We start from the raw sequence: 24,437 nt of genomic DNA on the forward strand, positions 1-24,437 counted from the left end.
GGAAATCAACCTGGGTGCAGCCTTTTAGTCCCACAAATACAAATGCAGCTTCTGTAAAAGGAAAATGTGAAGGATGAGGGAAGTGTTGAACAACAGATGTGACTAAGTGTTGCTGCCTTTTACTGATACTGTCCAGGTAGACGAGGTTCACATGTAACCACATGAAAGCATGCTGGATGATTTTTAGAAGGCACTGATGGCTTTCAGGGTTTTAATTTGTTCAGTATAGTCTTGGTTTAAAAAAAAATAAAATAAATGAGGGCCTGCTGGAAACAAGAGGGTTTTCTTCCCTTTGAGTAAGAGAGAGAGAAAATTTCTGTACTTTCTGGAGCGGCTGATGCTGTTGTGTATGTGCTGACAGCTTAAAGGAGGAAAAAGAAGACTAGTATTGCTTCCTATCAGATTATGTGATTTATTAGATTACATGACTTTAAAAAATCCCCCTGCTGTGACATCAAGTGAGAAGAAAACTCCTGCCCCAGGGGTAGTTGTTTCACTTCCTCAGACCCTCTCTGCACAAGTTGTTTACTGCAGAGGCAGCTGCTGGCGGCGCATGGCAGGATGTTTCCTAGACCCTGAGTGGGGCGGCAGCCACCAGCACTCACGTTTAATTTCTGGGGTATTTTTGCTCAGTGTCAAAAGGACTAACTTGGCATCTGTCAGATTTAGCCTGAGGTAAAACTCTTGGTGCAGGCAAGTTGTGAGACAAACTGTGAGATAAAGGCTATTGTCAGAAGTGAGATTTTTCCCCCTGTAAACTAAGATGCAGACATTTCTGATTCTAGACTAACAGCATATGGCCATGATAAAAGTTACCGCTCCCTCCTGAATGCCTTTCCTCAAAAATCCTAGGGCCATGGAGTGGGGAAAGACTGTTCTTGTGCTAAAGAAGGGCTGACAACGTTATTTCATTTGTCTGTGGGTTCTGTTTCACTGCTGATGCCAGCTGATTTATGGCAGTACTGCTTGCCACCAAGATGAGCAGAGTTGAATCAAGCTGCTGATTTGGCTGAAAAATAACCTTGAAAGAAAAAAAATAGAGTTTCCAACTACTTCCTTTGACGTGTTGTGGTCATCACCTCTGACATGGGGGAGGTGCTGGGAGGGGGTCACCAGGATGCAGAGTGGAGTGGAAGTGCATCTGTTGGCAGTGACTTCCTCCAACATCTGCTAAAGCCCACTGAAAGCTGTCCCAAGAACCGTTTTCTGTCCTCTTGCATTGAAATGGACCCTGAAGAATCTGCTCTCTGTGTAGCCAGGCAGTTTTAAATATCCCAGCAGCAATTGGAGCAACTCACTGGATCATGTAATATTTAGATGTGGTAAACTGACTTGAATGTTTTCCATTTCTTATGCCATGGCACTTATAACTGGAGCCGCTAAGAGAAACTTTAAAATCACATTTGTTTTAAGAGTTCAGGATTTTACATTATGTAAATTTTATACGCTCACACATGCACATTTTTTTATAACCATTGAATATTTAAGACTAAAATGGAACAGAGCTTTTATAATGAGACAAAGCTACTTTTGTGATCAACTTAACTTGATTACTCACAAGTCCTTTTCATCAGCACTCGTGCACATTAACAATTTTTAGCTCCTGAAATTGCTAAAGGAATGTTTAGGAAATGGCTGGAGTTTATGCGGTCTTTTTCTGCTACCAAGCCATCATCATACCAGAGTTAATGAGCCTGTTTTGTCATTGAAAGAGAAATATAATTCCTGTAAGGGCTGCAGTGCAAACTCGGATATTTCGTTCTGAAGGGGAGCTGTGTTTATAAATCTGCTGCTTTAGCAATCCTACTGTATATACAGCCCATCTCCTTGGATGGAAGCCTGAGTGTAAATGCCAGATAGCTGGGACTTGTAGCATTTGCTGCAGATCTGCCTTAAAGCAGTGTTTCATGCTCCAGGTTTTTCAGTACTGACTTCGCCCACGAGCTGATTCTTGAGTTTCCTGCTGCTGAAAAGGGGCACTTTGTACCTACCTCTCTGCTCAATAACCCTGCAGGGCACCATTTGCCCTCACTGCTGGGTTAGTTTGCTGGTGGTCAGCTGAACTGCAGTAGGTGGAAATCCTATGACCATGGAAGGTAAGAGGCTGGGATTCGGAGGAACACAGTATACTGGCAATTGGGACTTCTCTGGTGCAGCTGTGTGATTTTTCAGATAAGCTCCCTTCTTTTTCCTGCTGTCTGACCCTCATGTTTGTGGAGAAAAATTTTTAAATATGAAACTAGCAAGTGTTGATAAATTGATGCATTATCTGCCTGATTCTGCAAACAGCCTGAAAGAACACCTGTGGAAGGGACGAACTGTGTCTTTTCACTCTGTGTGGGCTTGTTAATCTTGAAACTCATGGGGGGCAAAATGGAAATGCATTTATGTATATTAACTCCAAACTGTCTCCTCCCAGTGCAGAGAGACCTGATCCCTTGCCAGGCACTGTAACCTCTCCCAGAACTGATAGGCTGCAAATGCAGAAAGTCAAATGCCCAGAGCTGCTGCCTGATGTCCACTCCCCGCACTGGCAGAGCTGGTAGGTGAGGAATGGCAAGTGGACGTGTTTCCTCATCTAATCCGATGAGATCTCTGATGTCTTAAAACCAGAAGTAAAGCTGTTACATAATTTCCAGCCTGCTGCAGTGGAGAGCCACTGGAGGTGGCAAGTCCTGACTCAGAATTAGACCCAGCTTGGTGTTCATACGCAAAGCTGCAGAAGCTGCAGAGAGCTCACATTGCTGGGGTGTCAGGCAAAGTCCAAGCAGCAAGATGATAATGGAGAGCTGAAAAGTAAGCAGTGTCAGCAATGAGGCAAGCCTGCATCCAACCCAAACTTGATTTTATCTTCTCTCTTTAGAGCAGTCAGAAGTGGTACTGGTGAACTTTCCTGTGGTCAGAGTCCCTCTCGCTGTAGGTTCCCCGGCTGTGCGAGGTGGCTGCAGTGACAGGGGGAAACCTGCGCTCCTCCTTCTCCTGTGGCACCATAAAGCTTTTGTTTAGGTCCCCAGTGCATGTTTTTCTGGAACTCCAGCCTGGAGAGATGACTCCAGCATCTCTCGTGATGTTTGCTCACTCCTTTGAAAGGCCGCTTTGTGAAGCCTAGCTAACAGCTGAAAAGGCCATGTGGCTGCTGAGTCAAAGGGAAAAATATGGGGTGTGTGATGCATCCTTCCTCGATGCGAGGTTTCTGTGCCTACCTGTTTCACAGCAAGGCAAGGAAATAGTTGTGTAGGCTATTGGAGTGGTGGTTACTGCTGGATACAGGCAGCAGCACTAGCTCTTCTCTGGCCAAGTGCTGCCTTGTGCCTGCTGCCAGGGGCTGCAGCAGCTGCACAAGGAACAAAATTCACACTTGTGTGATTTGCAGAGCTCAGCTGTGTGTCTGCAATACCCTTTTGGGTCAAGCTGGTCTTTATTATTGTATTTGTCTCCTCATTGGCTGGGAACCTCTGTTCGTGCAGGTCTGCTAATTATTTCTGCTTCATGTGGCACTTTCTAGAGCGGCTTTCATGGAGCGGCTCCAGAGGCTCCATAGCAACTGCCCAGCTTCGTTATCATGGACAGGGTCACCTGGCAGCTCAGCACTGCTATTGAGCAGAGCACCTAGTCATAGGTGGCAGCAGGGACACCTCCTTTCAGGCTCTGCTCACATGGACTCTGTAGATGTGTTTGAGTCCTTCCAAATGCAGCCTGGCTGCTCCTGCTCACAGCGTGGCGTGGTCGCTGTGCCATGGCCTGGCTGAGCAGGATCCCACCTGGAGCAGTGACTCACAGTCCAGGCTCAGGGGCCCTGCCTGCGGGATTTTCCCAGAGCTGCTGCCTGGCGGGTTGTGGTCTAGATCACAGCAGTGCTGCCTACTTGGTCTGCCTGGTCTGCTCTCCTTCTTACTCTCCTTGCTCACTTTCATCTCTTTAAGCGGGCTTTCTCTTTTATCTGTCATGAACAAAACCAGCTTTAGGAAGAGTCATTTTAGGATGTGATTTCATATTTATCTTGCAGTTGCCCCTCTACGTAGGATTGAAGTGATCTGTCTGCTTCTGTCAGTATTTCCCCTCTTGTTAGAGAAAAAAGAAAGGACGGGGGTGGGGGGTGCTCTAGGTATGAGATGGTGCAGCTCACACAAATTTGTGTTTTGTAAAATACTGCCAAGAATTAGGTAGGTGTTTGTGTGCAGCTGGCAATAACTTTGTAGAAAATACTTGCCAACTAAGTTTGGGTGATGCTTTTATTCTCAAATCAACATCAGATTATCCACAAAGCAGTGGCTATGTGCCTGTAGAGCCTGTGAAAGTGTGGTTTAGCACTAGAACACAAAGCCTGAGTTGGATACAAAAGAGGGCTGCATTTAAGAAATGCTGTAGAGTACTGAAGAAAAACTGATTTTTTCACCCATCAAAATGAGGTCAATTATTTTGAGTATGTTCTGGATCGGTTTACTTCTGTTTCAAGCTTATGGTGTTTGATGAACTAATATTCATTTGTTAATTTGAAGGTGGCTTTTAAAAGGCATACTGGCCATGTTTGCCTTGGAGACATGCACAGAAAGCAGAATTTGTCCATAATTAATTGGGCGTTTGTGTAAACCTTTTTCCCTCAAAGATAATGGCTTGTTTGTTATTAGCAGGAGAGTTCATTTGTACCTTGCCATACTGCAGACATGGCTTTTAGACAAGATGGGAAGTTGCCTGTGATGGCTTGGGCCTCCTTGATGTTTTCAACTGCTGCCAAAGCTACTTAGCTGTTTTTTGCCACCCTTCTGCTTGAGTGTAGCACCCACAGCAGAGCAAGCTGTGCTGGTGGCATGGCTGTCACGCCAAAATCCTTCCTGTTGGTTCTGTCCGGAGGCTGTCACCACACCCATCATGCTGCTGACAGAGTGCTGCTGACAGGCAGCATCTAATCTGCCTCAGGTAGAGTCAGATGGGTACCATGATACGCAGGGTGTAATGGGAGCCTGCACGGGAAGGGCCTCCCTCCATGGCCCTCGCTGGGAATGCTCAGCTCCTGCAAAGTGGAGGGAGGGAGAAGGTGCTGGGTGCTGCAGGCACTGCTGGTTTGAGAGAGGAGCCCCAGCTGGTGTGCCTGGGACAGCTTTCACCTTCTGGGAAGGTGGTGGGACTGGAATTGCTCCACTGGGCACGAATGGAGAAACTTGCCTCGATTTCTCCAACAGGGAGAGGAAAGAGGAAAATATCTGTGCCAGAAAAAAGGAAGGAATTATCAGGAAAGTGTCTGTTTCATAAGGTGGTGTCTGACTGCCTTCAAAAAATTTTTTTTTTATTCCCAGTGATTTGAGCATGACTAAAGAGTAGCAAACACATACACCTTGTGGGAGGATCTTTGCTGAGGAACAAAGGAAAAGTGATTACTTTAGCTTTGATTCCTGTCTTTAAAAACTTAGGGCATTTGAAAATTTACTTAAGAGCTTTTTCTTAGCTGCCCTTTTTAGTGGTGCATGTGAGACAGCTGTTTTGGTTTTCTGCACTGAGAAAAGGGGTCAACCTGTGAGATTTCACAAGGTCACTTCCATCTGCTGCAAAACATCTCTCTCCAGATTTCTCAACTGCACGTACGTGTGTTAACATGGGGTGTTCAGTCAGGACTTTGTTTCTCTGCACAGCAGAGTAGCAAAGAGTATGGGCAGGTTTGCACCCCCCCACAATGAGCATATAGCATCCCTGATGTCCCAAAACACCTGGGGAGCCAGGAAAACCTCATCTGGGGAGGGAAGGGAATCACTGCCCTCCCCCCAAGCTCCCAGTTTGGCTGTAACTGCAAAGAGATGGAAGGTGGCAGCTGAACTTTTTCAAATAAATGTACCCTTCAAGCTTACTTGGTATGAGTCTTTATCTGGTCTTGCTTCAAATAGAAGATTTATTTTTCCTCTTAGCTCTGTGCCTCTGGGTTGCCTCTGGCAAGCAAGGATGCAGCAGCAAAATGAGACTTGTAATCTCGACAAGGTCTGATATAGACCTCCGCTGCGGCCGCATTGAGCAGCTTGTATTGATCTGTCAGCAGACCCTGTAGGGTTTGTTAATGACAATTTGCCTGTCTGGCTTGCTCTGAGGGATTAATGTTTGGATTGAATCAATTTCCAAGCTTGTGACTTCTTGCAGAAAAGATGGAGAAGTAACATTTCCAGATATTTTTAGGATGGGGAGAAGGGAAATGAAGTATGGCTGATTTTAGTTTAATTTTTTTTAAGCCTCTTCCACAGGAAAAGGGAAAATCTGAGAGGATAAGTGAAAAGTCTGCAGTAACTATATGGACCTAATCTCTTTTTTAAGGGAACCTTTAAAGTGACATTATGCAATCTCTTTAGCACATGGAATTACTATAATGGATTCATAGGAGCATTGTAAATGAGTTACTACAGAGTGATGAGTAATGTATCTATTTTCTAATAGGTACAACTGTGCTGCCCATTAGCATGTACAAATGTGCACTTTGGTTGCTGGTAATAGCTGCAAAATAAAAAAAAAAAAATCCCAGGAAGTAGAAAATATTAATAATACTTTTAGGCAAAGTATCTGGAAAATTGTATCCAGAGTGCTCAGGAAGCACATGTAAAATGAAATCTAATGTTCTAGTGCAGATAGAGAAGGAATTCATATTTCTTGAGAAAAACACAAAAAAAAATAAGCATCACAACCTCTTATGTGTATATACCTTTTTATTATAAAGTAGTTTAAAATAAGACAGTAGTAAAGATCAACTATAAGTTTCCCCTGCAGTCTATGAGAGGTAATTGCCTTTAGCTACAGGTTGAAAAATAAAGAAATTAAGTACTTCATTAATAAACTGAAAGCATTTGGAAAGATTAAAGTGCACTATCACTCCAACATTATCTATTGTTCAGGCAGAAAAAAATTTATAGCGTAAGTGGGTTTCACTTTTTTTTCCCCATATGGTTTTCTTCATTACACATTTCTTTCCCCCTCCTTTTTCACACTGCTAGTTTTTTCCTGGGAAGCTTTATTTTGTTGTTGTCCAATGCATGATATATGTACTAATTTATTTCTGTTGAACAAATCTAAAATTTGAATGGACATCCCGACAAGTTCACATTTCCCTCCAAAGCCCTTATTTCTGCTAGAGAATCTTCATAAAACAGTCACCTTCCACTTGGTGCTAGCATTTGGAAATGTTGCAGTTTTTTTTATTGTGGGAACCTGTTTATCCAGCTTGCTAATTCCTGTTGTCATTGCCCAGATGAAAAATATCTCCCAGCCTGAGAATGTCACAGAGCAATGTTTCCTCCTTTTTATTCCCTACAGCCGTACCCCATCTTTGCGTAGCTTCTTGTTGAAGGGAGGATGCAGAGGTGTGCTGCTCTCCTGGCCTGGGGTTCCACAGTTGCCTGTCTGTGTGCCAGGGCTGAGCCAGGCTGCAGTGTGGTTACAGGAGGCAGGTTTATGATCCAGAGTAGGAGCACCAGGGCAGGATGCACTATGGCAGCTCATCAGGGGGCCGTAGTGCTGTCCAGGCAGTGGGGTAACAGCAGTGTCCACTGGGAGTGAAAAGAGATGTGCCTTGCTCCTGGGCTGATGGAAGGGTCAAAAGTGCAGCTTTGACCTGGTTCCCCATTAAAAACAAAAACTGTGATGAACAGTGAGGGAATTATCTCTGACTGCTGTGGGCTGCCCTGATACTGAGTCCTTTCAGAGAGGCAGTGGCCTTACTCTCTATCAGTATGATCTCTGTACCTTTTAGGACCCAGTAATAATGTGTTATGTGGTGATTGCCTTTCTCTGTGTCTTGGGGTGACTCTCAAAAGTTTTTAGAATAAGTGATTCACCTAGTGCTGTTGGGAGAACAAAAAAGATAGGTGTTGTTTTTGCACCATGGTTTGGGGAAGTGGGAACAAAAGCTGATCAGGTATTTGGATGTCCTGAACTGCAAACAGACATATTGATACCTTGATCTCTCATCCATGAGAATCAAGTTTATGTAGAAAGACCAGGTCCTGCCAGTTCTTCTGCAGCTTGACACTGCATACTGAGATGATCCAGCAGCTCAATGCAAAAAGAATGGCCTCATGGAAAAACAGTAGGTAGGAATAGAGAAGTAGATGTTAGGGAATTGAACTTGGCTTACTGTGCAGTTAGGCCAGCAATGAGCAAGGGCAAAAAGAAGAAAGAGTGGGACATTTTCATAGCATTTGACTCTTTGATCACCTCCATCATGGAGTTGAGATATAGCTTATGTGGCTGCACTGTTATAGTAAGAGCCATTTTATTTTCTTGACTCCCTCCCTGTGACTCTTCCCATTTCTGGGAGATGTTTCAACTGCTGTGTCTGTCGCATTTTCATGTCTAGCTGAGCAAGATGAGGTTAAGGAATGTCTAGCACTCACACTGAGACCAGTGCTGGAAGAAGGTGCTACAACATGACTAAACTTAAGATAAATGCATGCAAAGTGGGTAGCATCTGACAAAAATGTACTCTTACACATTCATTATAAATAAATAAAAGGCAAATGCATGTCTCTCTTTTCTCTTGGCAGAACCAGCTCCTTGCGAAAGGCTTGCTGTTTATGGAGGAGAAGGTCAAGCTGTGTGAAGGTAAGTATAGCAGGAAAGCTGTTTTGGAAGGGAGCTGTGCTTTGATGTTTGGTCAGATGAGATGATTTGCATGTCTGGAAAGCATACAGCCCTTTCTGGTGTCTTGTGTGGCAGCTGGACCTGGGCTCAAAGCAGTTCTGGTCTGGACATGGATCCCGTTGCAAAACTGCTTGGAACTGCCTTCTGGCTTTTATTTCTCAATGTGATTGGCAGCTTGATGTAAGCACAATTTTAGTTTCTCTGTCATGCTTTTGAGAGCTGAACTATCAAGCTTTGTGTAAACTTAAAGAAAAAACCAGTCCTTTGGGTGAGAATGAAATCCTTCTGGAAAGAAGTTGATCACAGATGGAGTTTTGTTCAAACTACTGCTGCAGAGCCTGTGGACCAAGGCAAGTGTGGTGTGGCCACTCAGTGTCGGACATGTGGGGAGTTGGTCACATTTAGTAACTGCTCAAGCAAAGCCAGCACGTCTTTATTCAAAACCAAGCTGCGGTTTGGTTTGACCCAGTTTTGTAGCCTGCAGGGAAGATCTCTTGCTAATCACCAGTGTGTTGTATGTGGGTCATTAAATACCAATAGATGCTTATAATCTCACGTCGTTGCTGGTCCTGGATTCCTCTGCACCATTCTGTACCAAGTGACTTCACCCAGCTGGCAGGCTGTAGGATTTGGGCCCCAGAGGAGATAGGGGTTGCCAGCCTCCTGCTCGGTGTGTGCTTCTTCAGCATTGGCCCTGTGAGAGAGGAAAAAGGGCAGACTCCTGCCTTTTCCAAAATGTGGGTACCTGCCCTACCACAGCCAGCTCTTCAGAATGAATGCTGCACAGCTTACCTGAGGCTTTGGTTTCTGTATTTATAGAAAACTCTTCCGGTATCTTCTTTGGCATTAGGAAAATTGAGTTTGAGTCTGTAATAAGCTGAGAGCTGCCCAGGAGTATTTTGCAGATGCTCAGGTAGTTTGGGTCAGATGAAGTTTCCCAGGCAGGTAGCAAAACACCTTCTCTGCCTCATTTTTCTGTCCCTAGTTTGAAGTGACACTGGAGCCACTTTGCCTGTGCAGGCTGGCATCACTGCAGGAGATTACTCACGGGCACCTTTCTTTTATAATGTGTGGGTTTGTTGCAGGTCTTGTGGTCACAGCAATAAGGATTTCTTGTACACACTTCTTGGTGAGCTCTGTCTTCCTGGAAAACTTACACTGCCCCAGCACTCAGACAGAATGTCTGTAGGGCTGCAGGGCATGGCAATGTTTTATGTGTGTCTATTTTTCAATCGCAGCCTGTTACTTTAACATGATTTTTCTTTATACGGTCTGTCAGAATCTCTTTCAGTGCCAGCAGGATTTACAATTTCTTGAAGAAACAAACCATTCTTGCTTCCCCTTCAGAAGGAGAAGTGATCTCTGACGTTTCATTCTGTCTCCACACAGCAAAGCACTGCAGTCCTGGGTAGGAGGCAGAGGAGGGAAAAATTTAAACATTCAATGAATCTGTTTCCTGTTGTCTTTTTCGCTTACTCTTGGCTGTTGCTGATAAAGGGTAGCTGTTGTGGGGGTGTTGGGTAATTTCTTGTCTGCCTGCAGTTCCAGTTTTGAAGCCAGAGTCATACCTGACACAGTGAAGCATCTCTTTGAACCTTTCTGTGGTTGTTAGTGGGCTGGCTCTCTGCTCTAAGGGAAACGTCTGCAGGATGTAGTCCTGCTGGCTCTCTGCTCTCTGGCTGTATCCTAAGCAACACAGCCCATGGGCAAGCACAGTGAAAGTGTGTGTGGAAGTCTGCAGATGAGGAAAGCACTTCAGTACAGAGTGATAAGTCTCCTTTGAGTTGCAATTTTACATGTATTCCAGTTCCTCATGTAGGGCCTTTAGTGACCTTGAGCCTTCAAACCTGTCTTGAGTGGCCATCTTCCATTACTGCTGCTTGAGTCTTCACTGCTTGTGAGCTCCAGCTGAGGCTTGTGGGAGGTATCCCGGAAACTTCTTTTGTCAGAAACTTGTGGTTTTAAACCTGAGTCTGTATTTGCCCCTGAGATTTCCAGGGATGTATCTAAAACTTGAAATAAACATTGCAAACCTGTAGCTAAAAAATAGAGGTTTTGGGCCCAAATGCTGAGGAGTACACAGCTCTGTAAGTCAAACCTATGAGCATAAAATTTGATCACAGTTGTATTTCTGTTATGGTAATCCCAAGATGCATAACGTAGTCTACCTTCATTTTAAGTACCCAGTTACATGTGGGGATATTTTTTCAAACTGGAGTCATATAAGGGGTAGTCCCAAGTGGATTTCGTTTGGCAACCTTCACAAGGGCCACATTTGTCATTAGTGCCTTTGTCAGGATTCCTGATAGGTACCTGACTGCTGCTTGGTACTGAGTGGATGCTGGAGGGGGCTCAGCTCTTATAAATGCTCTCCCTGGCTCAGTTGCAGGATGATGTTGGATGATCAGCAGATGTTGGCTGTGACCTGCTGGTCTTCAGATTCACCTTTTCATGTGTGGCCTCTCCCCTGCTAGTCAAGCATGTTAACTGTGAGCTGTGCAATTGCACAATCCTGTGCTGTGGAGTTAAAGCCTCTGGTTGAAGAGGGGCTTCAATCTTTTGTTGGAATTGGTCTCATGTTTTGCACAGAACTGTCTTCTTTGCACTAAGTGACAGAGCAATTTATGGTCACAGCTTTGTGTCTCTGTCACTAAAGGGGAAGCTTAGCTGGATAATGTCCAGTTTTGGGCAGAAACTGGAAAAGTGAAGTCTCTTATTTGGGGAATTAGAGAGTACTTGGAAAATCCAACTTGCTTTTAATGTCCCTGTTGCTAAAGCTCTTGCTCCCAATCTGTTTTCGTAGGTGAGGATCGCATTGATGTCCTGTCTGAAATCTGGGATCACTATTTTACAGAGACTCTTCCTACTCTCCAGGCAATATTCTACCCAGTCCAGGTAATCTTAATTACAGTTCAGTCAGGTGAAGCAATGTAACTGCAATACCTGCTAATGGCAAGTGGAAGCTTCTTTGCCAGCAGCACTGTTTGGCCAGTGGTTAAATACATGTCAAAGCCTTTAAACTAAATCTGGGAGGAAGTAGAGTTTATCCAAGTATTAACTGTAAGAAGGACTGCTAAAATCTACTGGACAAGCACAGTGTTTTGGACTGAATTTATTCCTAATGGTCTACTCTCTGAGCTTAGCTAAGCTTGCACACTGAAACTGTTGGACTATGCCTTGTCTAGACTGAAGCTCTGGGTTATTGGTATTTATAGTTCTTTCTTTTTTAAGTAGCTGGGACTGTTGGTGCAGATGACAACTTGTCTTAGAGGTATAAATCTGAAGACTAGAGCAGGAGAAAATGTGTCTAACTCACCCTAATGACGTTTGAAGGGCTTATATCCCATTTGTGCCTTTGGGAAATCCTCAGTTGGGTTTTTTTAAGCTTTAATAAGGGGCATATAAGTCTATGGGATAGAGGATGAATGAAGACTTTATGTAAGACCTTTTTTACACTGGGTATTTTGAAAGCTGAGTATCCCATCAGAAGTGTTGAGCTGTATCATTTTTTAATGTAGTTTTAGTCAGGGTTTCCATATGAGCAGTCTAATTACCTCCCTAGCCTATTTTGAGCTTTTTTGCCATCAGAGGAAAAGAAAAATATACCTCATGTGGAGAATGATGTTCTTGGAAATGCTAGCCTTCTCCCCTTGACTTTTGCCTCTTCTGGAAGACATTATTTCCAGAGCCGTTTAAAATTATCTTTCTCTTGTATTGTTTGAAAGGCAGCAGGTAAAGCTCAAAGCTTGCCCTTTTCCTCTAATCCTATTAAAGCTGACATTTCCTAAAAGAGAAAGGACTTCTGCAAAGACAGACACTAACCTTTCTACTGTGTTTATTTTTGTTCTTTCCTTGCTGCAGATGCTTGGAAGGTAGGTCTCTGACAGGTAAAACTGTGCAACTCTAATACCCTCCCTTTCTCTCCTTTTGCAAGTAACTCTCAGTGAGGGAGTGACCTATTTAAGCAGGGCTTTGTCTGCACTGCAGATACCTGTGTACTGTGGAAATAGTTGAGCTGACTGTGTGTCATACCCACTGATGCTAATAATTCTGCCACTTGGCAGAAAAATCGACTCCCCTGCTATTAAATGTCTCTGATGGGAAGTGGGACAGAAGTTACAGCACTGTGGGTACAGCTTTTGGAAGTAACTTGGTTATAGTGGTGAAAGTGTGACTATGGGATGTTGAGATTCTTTGAAAGCATAACTTTTTTGCTGTATTTGTCTTGTCATGGTATCTGAGTCACTCAAAATACATCATCAAAGCTGTAAAGTATGGGAAGTATTGCCACTTTCTGGATGAGGAACTGAAACATAAACAGACAAGATATTTAAAGCTTTGTAGGCACCTAAGTACTACGCAAATGTATGGATTAAACTGCCTAAATACATCCAAGAATTTGACTCAGAGTAAACTGCTCTAGGCTCCCACAGAAAGAGTTGCTGGTGCAGCAAGAAATAGAAATTGCTCTTTTGCCAGGCCACTGTCCTAATAACAAGATTAGGCTTTTCCTAGAAATAGGGAACTGCATGTAACCATTTATGCAGTTCGTCACAACATGTGAGGAGAGCTCATGCAGTGAGTGTTTTCCATCAAGCTGCCATTCTTTGTACGATGCTCTGGTATATAGGAAAGTCAGTTTGTTCTTGATTCCCCATCTTTTCCTGCAAATATGAGCAGGATTATTTAGTTGTGCTCTTCTGCGATCCCAGCAGCTGCCCATTCAGAATGAAACTGATTCAGCCACATGTGTGAGCGTATGTTACCAAAGGAGTAACTCACACTTAACCTCCTATCTCGGCTAAGTTTAACCCCAAGGCTCATAGCTGTTGCAGAAATATGACCTTTAAGCAGCCAAGTTGGTTAAATTGCTGTACAGAGGGAAGCTGTGTAAACAGGTCACTGGCTTTCGTATAGTTGCAGCTGTTGCTGTGACTATTGGTGTGGAAAAAAGAATAGCAAATCTTGTTTTGCTTGGCACAGAAACATGTTTGCATTTTGAAACGGGGTATGAAGTTAATGGGACTAAACTGCGTGATAGAAATAAAAAGTTTGCAGCTGCTGAAATACAGTTCCAAGATAGGTACCAGTCTTTCCTACACCTTTTTTTCTTACACAGTGATAGTTTAAAACAGCAAACTGCTTTTATTATGGCCAAGCAGCCCTTCAGAGTATTGGTTTTAATTCATATTTACATATTGGTAATGCTGTTAATTATGACATGCAACCTGTTATGAATTGATGATTAACTGCTGTTAATTCCTTCGAGCTAAATATTTGCTATGTTGAGTGTATTATGGAGATTATAAAATGATTCCCAAGCAGACCATGGGGCAGAGATTAACATACTGAGAAGAACAAGGCAAACTTTTCAGGCTGGAAAGTGCTGAGCAGGGCTGGGAAGAAAATTTCTGCTATTGAGTTGCAGTGGGGCAAGAGAAAGTCGTGCAGACATTAAACACAGCAGGAGGGAAAGGTGGTAACACCAGCATGCCAAATGGAGTTAGACTGTGTTTAAATATGCTGAGAAATATCATCTGTTAAGCCTGCTCACTTGTGTTGTTGATGTAAAATAGTATCTGGGAGGACATGGAATGCCTTGCAGAGGATATTAAAGCTGTTGCTTTTTAAAGTGATGTTTGGTTCAATCAGTCTTGCTAGCTTTGCTCCAGCCTGAATCCTAAAATCTGTAATGGACTAACTTGTAGATTTTTGTCATATCAACAAAGTCTAAAGTGCAGATGTTGAGCAAAAAGAGGGTACAATATAGAACAGAGGTAGGTTTAGTTAAGAAATATTCTGTAATAACTTCGTTCCCTACCAAACCTGCTTTGGTTTCTCAGCTCCAAGTGCCAGAAACACAAGCTACTTTTGTGAACAAACTGGATGGCAAGTGGGTTTTATGAATACATACACAGTCATTTGGTGAACTACAGGCCTATTTCTGGCTTCACTCCAAACTGTGTGGTGCCACAGATGAGGCGATGCCATTTCAGAATTTGTGTGAGACTAAGAGGGAGGAAATTGAAGAGTATCATGAATCCTCAAAATGAATGACCAGGGGGTGTTTTGCCACCTCAGCAATGGGCAGAATAGACCCTCCTGTCTGTGTGCCCATGTGTTGGTGTGTTGCTCACACATCCCTTTATGTACACTTGGATTTTGCCTTCTTTGTTTCTTTAGGGTCAGGAGTTGACTATCCGTCAGATTGCTCTCCTTGGCTTCAGAGACTTGGTCTTGCTAAAAGTAAAGTTGGAAGAAATCCTTCCCCTGGTCCAGACAAAGCTTCCAGCTTCCATTGTCCAGATGCTGTTAATTCTGCAGGTGGGGAGCCTCTGCTCTTCTTCCTCTGACTCCAGTTGGGTATCTTGACCTCAATGAACTCCTACAAACACTGGAGGGAAAGTGGGGAGGGTAGAGGATGTGATGTGTGCTTATTTGGCAGTGGTCAGTGTTAAAATGGGAGCTGAATGTGGATGCCCTGAGCTTTCCTGGGAACAGGTAAAAGACGTTGCCTTGAAAGAGCTGAGTTTTTGTATTTTTTTGGTACTTCTCCTCCCCATCTAGGAACAGTCTCAGGACTCTTTTTTTTCCCACAAATTTTCATCTTCTAACTTGTCTGAATGCCTCTTTGTGCCCTAGTTTTCCTGATTTCTCAGCTTTGCAAGGACAGGGCAAGCCTCTATCACAGCAGATAATGGAATTTGAATGAACTGTGGCTTCTGGCTGCTTGACACCAACTCCTTGGCTGGCTGGGATGCTGAGTAGTGCCCATTAGAGGAGGAATACCTTTTGGGAGCAGGCAAAATGAGAGGCCATCTTTCAAAGGCCTCTCCCAAGAGATCCAGAGCATCTGTGGTAACTACCCTCTTTATCCAGATCTCAACAGAATACTTTCCAAGCATGCCAAATACAGCTGGTTTTGGGGTTTTTTTAGTATTGCCCAGCCTGACAGTCCTGAAAAATGCCATATTACATGTTCGGGTTGATAGAATCATAGAATGGTTTGGGTTGGAAGGGATCCTAAAGATCATCTAGTTCCAACCTCCCTGCCATGGGCAGGGACACCTTCCACTAGACCAGGTTTCTCAAGAGTCCCATCCAGCCTTCCTCTGAACCACATGTAGGACCTTTCATTTGACCTTATTGATTATCATGAGGTTTGCACAGGCCCAGCTCTCAAGCCTGCCTGAGTCCCTCTGGGTGGCATCCTTTCCCTCCACACAGCCTGGTGGCTTTTATTTCTTCTCCAATATAATGAGTGTCTGAGAATGAAACTTTCTGAAGCACAACCAGAATTGCAAAGTGGCTAAGCTGGAAGTTCTGTATGAGTTCTGATGTTCCAGTGACCCAGATTGGAACAGCAGGTGATACTCAATTTCCCTGAAATATTTTTTTAATACGAGAATCTTGCGAGCAAAGAGGATCTCAAAGTAATACATTTGAGGAAAAAAGCTTGTTGAGGCTTTGCAGGAAGTTAAGTCTGAACGGTTTCTAAATTACTGTTAAATTGGTTGGTGTTATCTGCCATCTTCACAGCTGTAAGCTGAACCACAGAGGGTGCTTTGCCTGCAGTCCTGCCTAGGAAAAGAGCAGTGCTTTGCCCAAGGAGTGTTAAGGCTTTTCTACAAAGAGATGTGTTCTGCTAGAACTGCCCCAGTATAAATTACACTGCTGTAGTACACTGTGCACATCCTCAGCTGGGCACACCTTGTACCTTCCCATCACTTGCTTAGAAAAAAGAACTGTCTGCTCAATGTCCATAGGGTGTGACTGTGACTTGAACAAGGAGCTTGACCTGAAAGGCACCCAAACCTCCATCAGCTCCAAAAGCTTTACTGATACAGTTGGGATATTCCAGTGTAGAGAGAATTGACAGACCCCAGGCTTTACTCAAGAACCTTTTAAGGGTAATGTTGACTTCTTGTGTTTGATTTTCAGAGTGTCCATGAGCCTACTGGCCCCACTGAGGGCTACCTACAGCTGGAAGAACTGGTCAAGCAGGTGGTATCACCATTCTTAGGTTTGTGTGAGGATCACAGCTCCTCTGGTAGCACCTGCTTGCTTGGTAAGACATGCACATTGTACTGAAGCTATTATTGGGGTACACAGGTTGGGTAATGGGACGCATTTGTGCTAGAAAAGGAAACAGTGCATGACTCTGTGAGAGACAGAAAACAAAGGCTAAAACACCCCTGAGAAGGTCCTGATTAATGTTTCTGAATGTCTGTTTTTGTGACAGGCTTTTTCTTTTCCATGACCTAGTGAACTATGAGTGCCCCATCACCGCACACACACACCACCCCCCCAGAATCTCCCCTCTCTCTGGAGATGGACTGGATTTTAAAACTCCTGGGTCCGTGCCTGGTGTGCTGCTTTCACCACAGTGAGACACTGTACCTGGTCCTTTGCTGCCTGTTCTCTGTCCCTGCTTGCTAGCCTGCTTGCAGCTGCTGCACAAACCAGCCTTTGCAAAAAAATTAATATGCACAACTGTTGCATATTAATTCTGAGGGATGACAGGGATTTTGCGTGAAGTCTTCCTTCCATCTGAGGATTCTATTAAAAAACCCTCAAAATTCTGTGTTTAAAGTATGGATAAACATGTCTAGGTGAGAGAACGGGCACCTCACTCTAGGAAGAGCATGCTTACTCTGGGAAACTTCCTTATGCATGACCCAGGAGCTCTGCTTACACATGTGGCCAGATAGAAGAGATTGGCTAGCTAATGGGCATAGGGTTACTGATTTGGTAGTCAAGGAGATTTAAATAGAACAAGTGAAGAAAGCTCTAGTCTCCCTCTGTTTTTATAAGCTTTACCCTTTGCTTTGATGCAAAATTGTAGCAAGCTGGAGACCCACTTTTCTTGTACTACACTTCAGCAGCATATGGGAAAAGATGGTCTTGTGGTAGAAGAACATACTGACAAACTCTGACAGTCTCTGCCTGTAATAAACTCATGGCATTGCTTTAGGAAAACTGTGGCTCAGGATTTTTGTTCTTGTGGTTGCTGGGCAATCAGATATCTTCTGTGCAAGTGAACATGGTTGCACAGCTCAGCGTGGATTTGCACATCTAATCCTGAGGCTCAGTCTAGACCAAAATCCCCTATAAAAGTTGGACTTTGACAAATTTGATAGCTTTGCTGTTTATGGACATCTGCATGCTGCTGGGATACTTTGAAAGGTAGCTGCCTGACCTGGACTGAAGTTTCTAGTCATGCTGGATTTCTGCCAGCTGAATGAGGCATTTGTGCCATTAAAAAAAAAAGAAAACTACACAAACTGGCCTTGTAAAGTTTATATGCCTTAAAATAATTGAATTTACTTTGATTTTAGCCGTCATTTATTTGTGTATATTTCCAAGGTGGCCTTTTGCCCCTGCTCTACCCTGTGCTGAGCATGAGGGAAGGAGGAACTTGTATTTGCAGTACAAGACATGGACTGCAAAAGAAGCACTTCCCTGCAAATAATCATGGCATTTTCAAAGGGCTGCTGTGGAGGTGGCTTCTTTTCCTTGTTTTCGCTTGAAATCAGACTTCTTTCTCTTCCTCTCTCCCTCTTTCATTCACCTTTTTGCTTTCTCAGAACTAGTTTCTTCTCTCACTGGGTAGCCTGTAGTGATGATGAAGCTCAGTAGGTTCCCCGTAGTAGCTTTTGGGAAGTGCACTGCTGGGCTTTGGGTGTGCTTGCATTCTGCACAGCTGCTGTGGAGGCCAAACTGCCCTCTGGACTGGAGCCTTCAGGGTAAATGAGTGTTGAGAAATGTGACTGAAGGTGTCTGATCCCAGCTGTTAGTACACATAAGGCTTCAGCCTGCAAGGCTGCTCTATCTTAAGTTGATTTAAAGTGAGAGGGGTGTGAAAGGGGACAGGACTGCTCACAGAGGGGAATTGCAGATGGCAGCATTCCCACCTGCTCTTCTGTTAGCACCCTTCTTGCTTTGCCTGTGTAAATTAGCCATAACCTGTGTGGTAAGGGTGGAGTATGCCAAAGGAATCCAGCTGGCTAAGAAACAGGATTTATATTGGGGGCAGGAGAGAAGATAAAACATCCACACATCACTGCTGATCTGAGGTTGCTTGCAAAAACGTCCCAGAAAAACTCTTCCCAGTTTATATTCTTGGTCATAAGGCACCAAAATAGAAATAAAATGTCTAGTTAAACTATGCATGACAACTCCCTTAAGAGACTGTCTTTTGTAGCCAAAAAAGTAAAGGGGGAAAAGTAGAGCAATAAATGCATGTTGAGAGTTTAGCCTAATTTCACCTAATTTATTTTCTGAAGAGTCAGATCCCAATGCCCTTTTAACTTTACAGTTTGCTGTGGCTTGAGCTGCAGGTGAAACCTGAAGAGTATATTTGCTGTTACCAGCCTCTGAAGTGATTTTTGCATACTCTTAAGCATGAAATGAACCATTTTGAATTGATATATTACTGGCAGTAACAGGGTGAAGTGTTGGCTGCTCACCTCCCTGCAACAATACAGAATTTTTCTGCTTTTCTTCGTGGTACAAGCTTCCAAAACTCTGATAACCCTCAGTGATGAGTACTTTGCTTTGCATTTTGTTTCTCTCTCTCTTATGCTCTGCAGTCTTGGTTGGAAGCCTTTTATATGGTGTAAAGGCTTCTGACTTTATACAGAGCCTGCACTTCAGTGAAGTTTGTGAGAAACAAAGAGACACAGGAGGTGTCCAACATTGCAGGGGCTGCAAGCCAGCAGGGGAGCAGTAGCAGTGCCTGATCCAGCCTGCTGCGGGGGATTACAGTGAGCCACGGCACTAACTCCGACCCCTGCCTCTCTTCAAGCTTTCAGAATTGAAATGTGCTTCATGATACTGGGCTGGGGACTGTGCCTTGGGTCTGTGCTTCAGACCAGGCATTTTTCACCCCCCTTAATGTTTTTGCTGGGCAGACCATACAGCTCACACCCATCCATTCTGTGTCACTGCCTTTCCCTCGTGCCCCTTTTCCCCTTTTGTTGTGGACTGTTCCTGTGCACTGTTAGGTGTTTTCTCTGTCCAGCCTCCAAAACAGACATTTTGCAGAGTGGATGAAATGTTCTTTTTGTGGCATGATCTTTAAAAAATACAGTGGGATAATGCCAACAGAATGGCCTTTTCCTAGGCAGATGGAAAGACAGCGCAATGTAAGCATCAGGAATTCCACATTGACAACAGCTAATGGCACTTCCTGAGAGAAGTTTTTCAGAGAAAGGGATGGCAATTCAAATCCCCCCTGAATGTTTTTTTTGGAGACTTGTGTCACTTTAGTGGCACTCATTTCAGTGAACCTGCATGTGAGAGTACCTACTCAGTTTGCACCCCTTGATAAAAGAGGAGAACACCAGGATGCTAAAGAGAGTCCCTTGGCTGCTCTGGTGACTTTTTGGCTCACTTCTCTCACAGGCAGCAGCACCTAGAGCAGGATGGGAGGTCTCTCCTTGCTGTGGCAGAGGCAGATCTCCTTTCCCAACACCTAGCAGTATGAACTAGTGAGCTCCTGACTGTTTTCCAGTGGTAATGAGGTGTGACCCGCTGCAGCTGCACACTGAATTCTCTCAGTTCCCCGAGGCCAGCCCAGCAGTGTGGGCAATGCTTTGTTTGTGTGCTGTTGACCATTCCCACTTCCTTTTTCTCTTCCAGAGAGACGGTACTCCAGATCCCGTCCTAAGGCCTTGACCCCACTGACAGAGCAGGAGGGCGAGGCTTACCTGGAGAAATGTGGAAGCATCCGTCGCCACACTGTTGCCAACGCTCACTCGGACATCCAGCTCCTGGCCATGGCCTCCATGATGCACACGGGAATGGTCATCGAGGAATCGGACACTCCTGACAAATGCCTCCTGCTGCAGCCCAGCTGCTTCAGCCACAGGCAGTGCTCCAGCGAGCCCAGCATTGCCGACGGCCCCGAGGGAGTCGTGGGAGCTGAACTGCACCTCTGTCAGCTAGAAGGAGTCTGCCTGAGCGCTGGAGAACTGTATGCACTAAGCTGGACAAAGTGCTGTCTCATCCCTGCTGGGGAAAAAAGAGAAAAATAGGAATTTTGCTCACGTCATTGAAATGGCCTCGAGGGTTCTTATGGCTGAGAAATGCTCTCTAGATATGTTTTTTAACCAGTCTGGGGTCATTGTTGATGGAGGTACCAGGCTGCTCACAAATGACCACTGAGGACTGCAAAGGTTTTGCTGTTGAACAGCACAGTCTGCCTTCTGTAAGCTTTCTCCCTCTACTAGTATAAACCTTCTGGAATCAGATTTCCTTCCTTTTCATTGGTATGATACAAATTGGGTTCTTTCTGCTTTTCGCCATCTTTTCCAGTTGTGCTTCTCCTTTTCCCTTTGTCCCTGCAGTGGAGACCTTTGTGCTCAATGCTCTCTTTGCTTCTGGTGCTAGTGTGGTGAATGCTGAGCACTTCATTTCTCTTTTAAAGTTGAACTCAGGGATGAAACCATTTGCATCCTGCAGAAAGATCTGCTGAGGTGAGAGAAAGAGATCCTTCACTTTTTTCTTCTCATGGGCATGGATGAAAAGTCCAAATCAGACTTACTTTTTTCCCAGACCTGAAGAGAACAGAGTATATGTGGAGTCTGAGCTGAGTACTTCATATGTACTTTATTTGGTTCCAGTCATATCTTGGGGGTTCAGGTATAAATTGGGTGCAAAGGATGGCTGGGTGTATAAAGTGAGTGCAAATTAGAATATTGAGCATCTTGCCATTTGCCGTCAATTTGCTCTCAAAATGCCAGTGGTGATAGGGGTATGATGAAAGAGAAAATCAAATGTGAAGGAGATGCTCCATTTGTGTGTGAGGTGTAAAGGTGCTTCTCAGCACTGGGCCATCGTGACTCTGGACCAGGAGGTGATGATCAGGATTTCATCCTGGGCCTGCCCTGGTACTTTTAGCACTTGCAGATTTCTTGAGAGGAGGAATAATCAGCGGGGTGTGGAAAGGAGTCCTGTCTCAGTGTATTCATGAAGTTCTCCTGACCTCCAGTGGTATGCGACTCAGTGCAGTATTGCTTTTTAGATAAAGTGAGGGCTCTTTGCAGTCTTTGGTTTTGTTTTTATTGTGAAGATTAGGAGTGGGTCCAGTCTGCAGGTGTGTGTCAGGCACTGCAGCCTGCAGTGTCTGCTTTGTAGCATCACTTGGTACTCCAATGCTGCTCCTGTGGGAACAGATCCAATCTGTTTGAGCTGTCCCCTGGAATACTCTGCTGATGTCTTGCTAAGCAGATTTGCAAGTGTAATTATAAGCTTAGAGGTGAACTGTAATGCTGCCTTAGATGTCAAATCCCATTAAAAATATGGACAACTACCACTTGAATCTACTCCTAGTGGTACTGACTGTAAATAAATATGTCTTGACAAGGAAACAGAAGGTTAGGATGAGCCTTTGGGATTTTTATTTTTTTGCATGCTATGACATTAACTGTAGAATTCGCCCTGCTTCTGTTGGGCATTAAACATCTTCTGCTACACTGGTGGTACTGAAAGTACAGCTCTGGCCTGCCAGGATTTGGCCTTAGTAGCACGTGCAGGAAAAGGAAAGCAGATTATTATTTGGCAACAAAGCATCAGAAATACCAGCTATGAGCACAAGCCACGCTGCCTTGATAAATGAGGGTGTTGCTTTGTCTACTGTGGTTTGCAAATGTTGAAAGAGACACTTGGAAGAGCCTTGTTTTCCATGCCATCACCTGAGCTCGTGGCCTTTTGGGAAAGGCCCAGTGTTTGGATCACAAGCTGTGCTTTCCATGTCAGGAAAAGAGGTTCAGTTGTGCTGGCTGCCTCCTCTTCCTCAGAGCATCCACAGTCCAGAAGAGGCCAGGAAAATGTGCCTTTAAGCAGCGTTCCTTTCAGATGGATTGTAGGATAAATTGCTCTCCTGTTCACAAATTGGACTGGCCAGGCCAACTTAACTGTCGTCTGCCCCAGGGCAGCCATGGATTGTGGTGGAGCTGCAGAATCTCTGTGGTGGCAGCCAAGCCATCCTGGTCTTACCCTGGCACAGTCTCTCCAGTGTGGGGCAGATGATGGTGTCCTGCTCAGTTAATTTCTTTGGCCCCTTGCCATGATTTAAAGCCTTCTCTTACTCACACTGAGGTGTGTGGGGAGGGGGTCACCCTGCAGCATTTCAGTTCACTCCTATGAATGCTTTTCTTCTTTCTGTTCCCCCTGTAACCTATTTGCCTTCTGTAAATACCCAAACCATTTCGATTAGAAAGCAGCACCCTCTTTTATGGTGAAAACTAGAATGATTTATTTATTTCCTGACATATTCTTGGATCATCTCTAGGGCTAATAGGAGTTAGTCCTGGTTTTAACTTGAATTTCTTTTGTTTTACACATATGTATGATTTTAATTATTTTGGTTTTGTATCTGTTACTTTGCAAAAATTTGCACCAAGCCCTCTGAATCGTGCACTTCCTCCATTGTTTTGTTTTTAAGGAGAATTCAAGCTGGTGGCCTTACTTTGTAAAGTGAAGTAAACACAACTTGTTCTGTAAACCACACTGAGTGTATGGTCGTGACCACCACATTTACAGCCACTGAGGTTGCACAAGCCTCTGCAAGTGCATTTCTTTTACAGGCTGGGTGAACCTGAAGGTGGCTGGAAAGCTGTGCCATGGTGGCAGCGTGGGGCTGGCCTGGAAGGGCCCTGGGAGCAGCTCTGAGGGGCAGTGCTTGAGTGGCTGCTCTCTGCTGAGGAAGCTTCCAGTCCCCTGCAAGCAGAGACTGTCCCTGTGCCAGAGCTGCAGCATGAGAAACACTTGCATTTTGGATACAGGGGTCTGGTTTGGGGTTGCACGGTGTTGCTCACCATGTCACACAGCTGTGACAGGGCCACAGGGTGGTTCTTTTCTACCCTCATGGTCACCAACTTGAGAAAACCTCCTGGAGGAGCTGTCAGAATGGGAAGAAGGAATTTCTCTCACCACCTCCTAAAGTCTGTTACCTTCTACTTCGATAATGACCTAGACTGAGTCACTTCTCATCACACTGAATCTGTCTTCCCTTTTTACCCTGTCTCCTTCTTAAGGTAAGTGATTTATTCTGTGCCCATGCAATTCTGTCATAAACTTACTGATGAGGCCTTAGCAGAAAGCTATTCTTAGTACCACTGGTCTTTTTCCTGATACTCCCCGCAGGCAAGCACATTTTTCTTGCCAGAAAGCAGAGCTGCTTCTGGCCCCAGTCTGGTGGGCAGCAACTCAGTTTTGGTTTGGTTTTTTGTTTTGTCTTTTTTTCAATTAGAAGATTTGCAGTAGATCTTGCTGCTGGCACTGATGGCAGCAGGGTGCACACTGCAGGGTTTGGATTGCCCTTTCTTTTTAAGTCCAAATGGCAATGGGTTCACCTGGAAGGAATGGCCTTTTGGCCCTTGCCATTGAGTCAGCAGATGGAAGATATTTGGCTCTTAGAGGCAGCCTGTGTGTCCCAGAGAGGAGAAACTGCAGGTCTAATGAGAGACATATTGTGGTATTTATAGTGTTCTTACTTATGTGAACTCCTTAATTCTGCTGTAGACTCAGAGTAGCAAACTTCCCTAACTGGATTCCCTGTTCCTTCCCATCCTGGCTCCTTCCCCATGCCAGCAGCAGGACTCCTGGGCCTGGCAGAGTGCACCTTCCTCGCCCTGAAGGAAAGGTGTGCATTAGACAAAGCCACCAGGTGGGTGTCTAAGCTCCGGAAAGAGGCCAGGCTGCTGTGCTCCCTGGCTGCCCCTTCCCGACTTGGGACAGGTCTGCACAGAGCCAGCACCGCTTCCCACTCAGGAAAGCAGGTGAGAAAGCAAGACCCACCCTGGCATGGATTGCCAGCAGTG

General features: G+C 44.6%; 1 protein-coding gene across 1 annotated transcript in view; it reads left to right on the plus strand.

Moving 5' to 3' along the window:
- The window catches only part of PRR5L (proline rich 5 like), a 30,225-nt gene extending 7,103 nt beyond the window's left edge, over window positions 1-23,122 (plus strand). The window contains exons 5-9 of the mRNA XM_008639655.2: window positions 8,514-8,571; window positions 11,414-11,505; window positions 14,794-14,934; window positions 16,552-16,678; window positions 20,254-23,122. Coding sequence (XP_008637877.1) covers window positions 8,514-8,571; window positions 11,414-11,505; window positions 14,794-14,934; window positions 16,552-16,678; window positions 20,254-20,648 — 813 coding nt within the window. The 3' untranslated portion in view covers window positions 20,649-23,122. The remainder of the gene's footprint in view (window positions 1-8,513; window positions 8,572-11,413; window positions 11,506-14,793; window positions 14,935-16,551; window positions 16,679-20,253) is intronic.
- Window positions 23,123-24,437: the final 1,315 nt, after the last annotated feature.

The sequence above is a fragment of the Corvus brachyrhynchos genome, unplaced genomic scaffold (genome assembly GCF_000691975.1).
Source record: "Corvus brachyrhynchos isolate BGI_N302 unplaced genomic scaffold, ASM69197v1 scaffold115, whole genome shotgun sequence".
NCBI lineage: Eukaryota > Metazoa > Chordata > Aves > Passeriformes > Corvidae > Corvus > Corvus brachyrhynchos.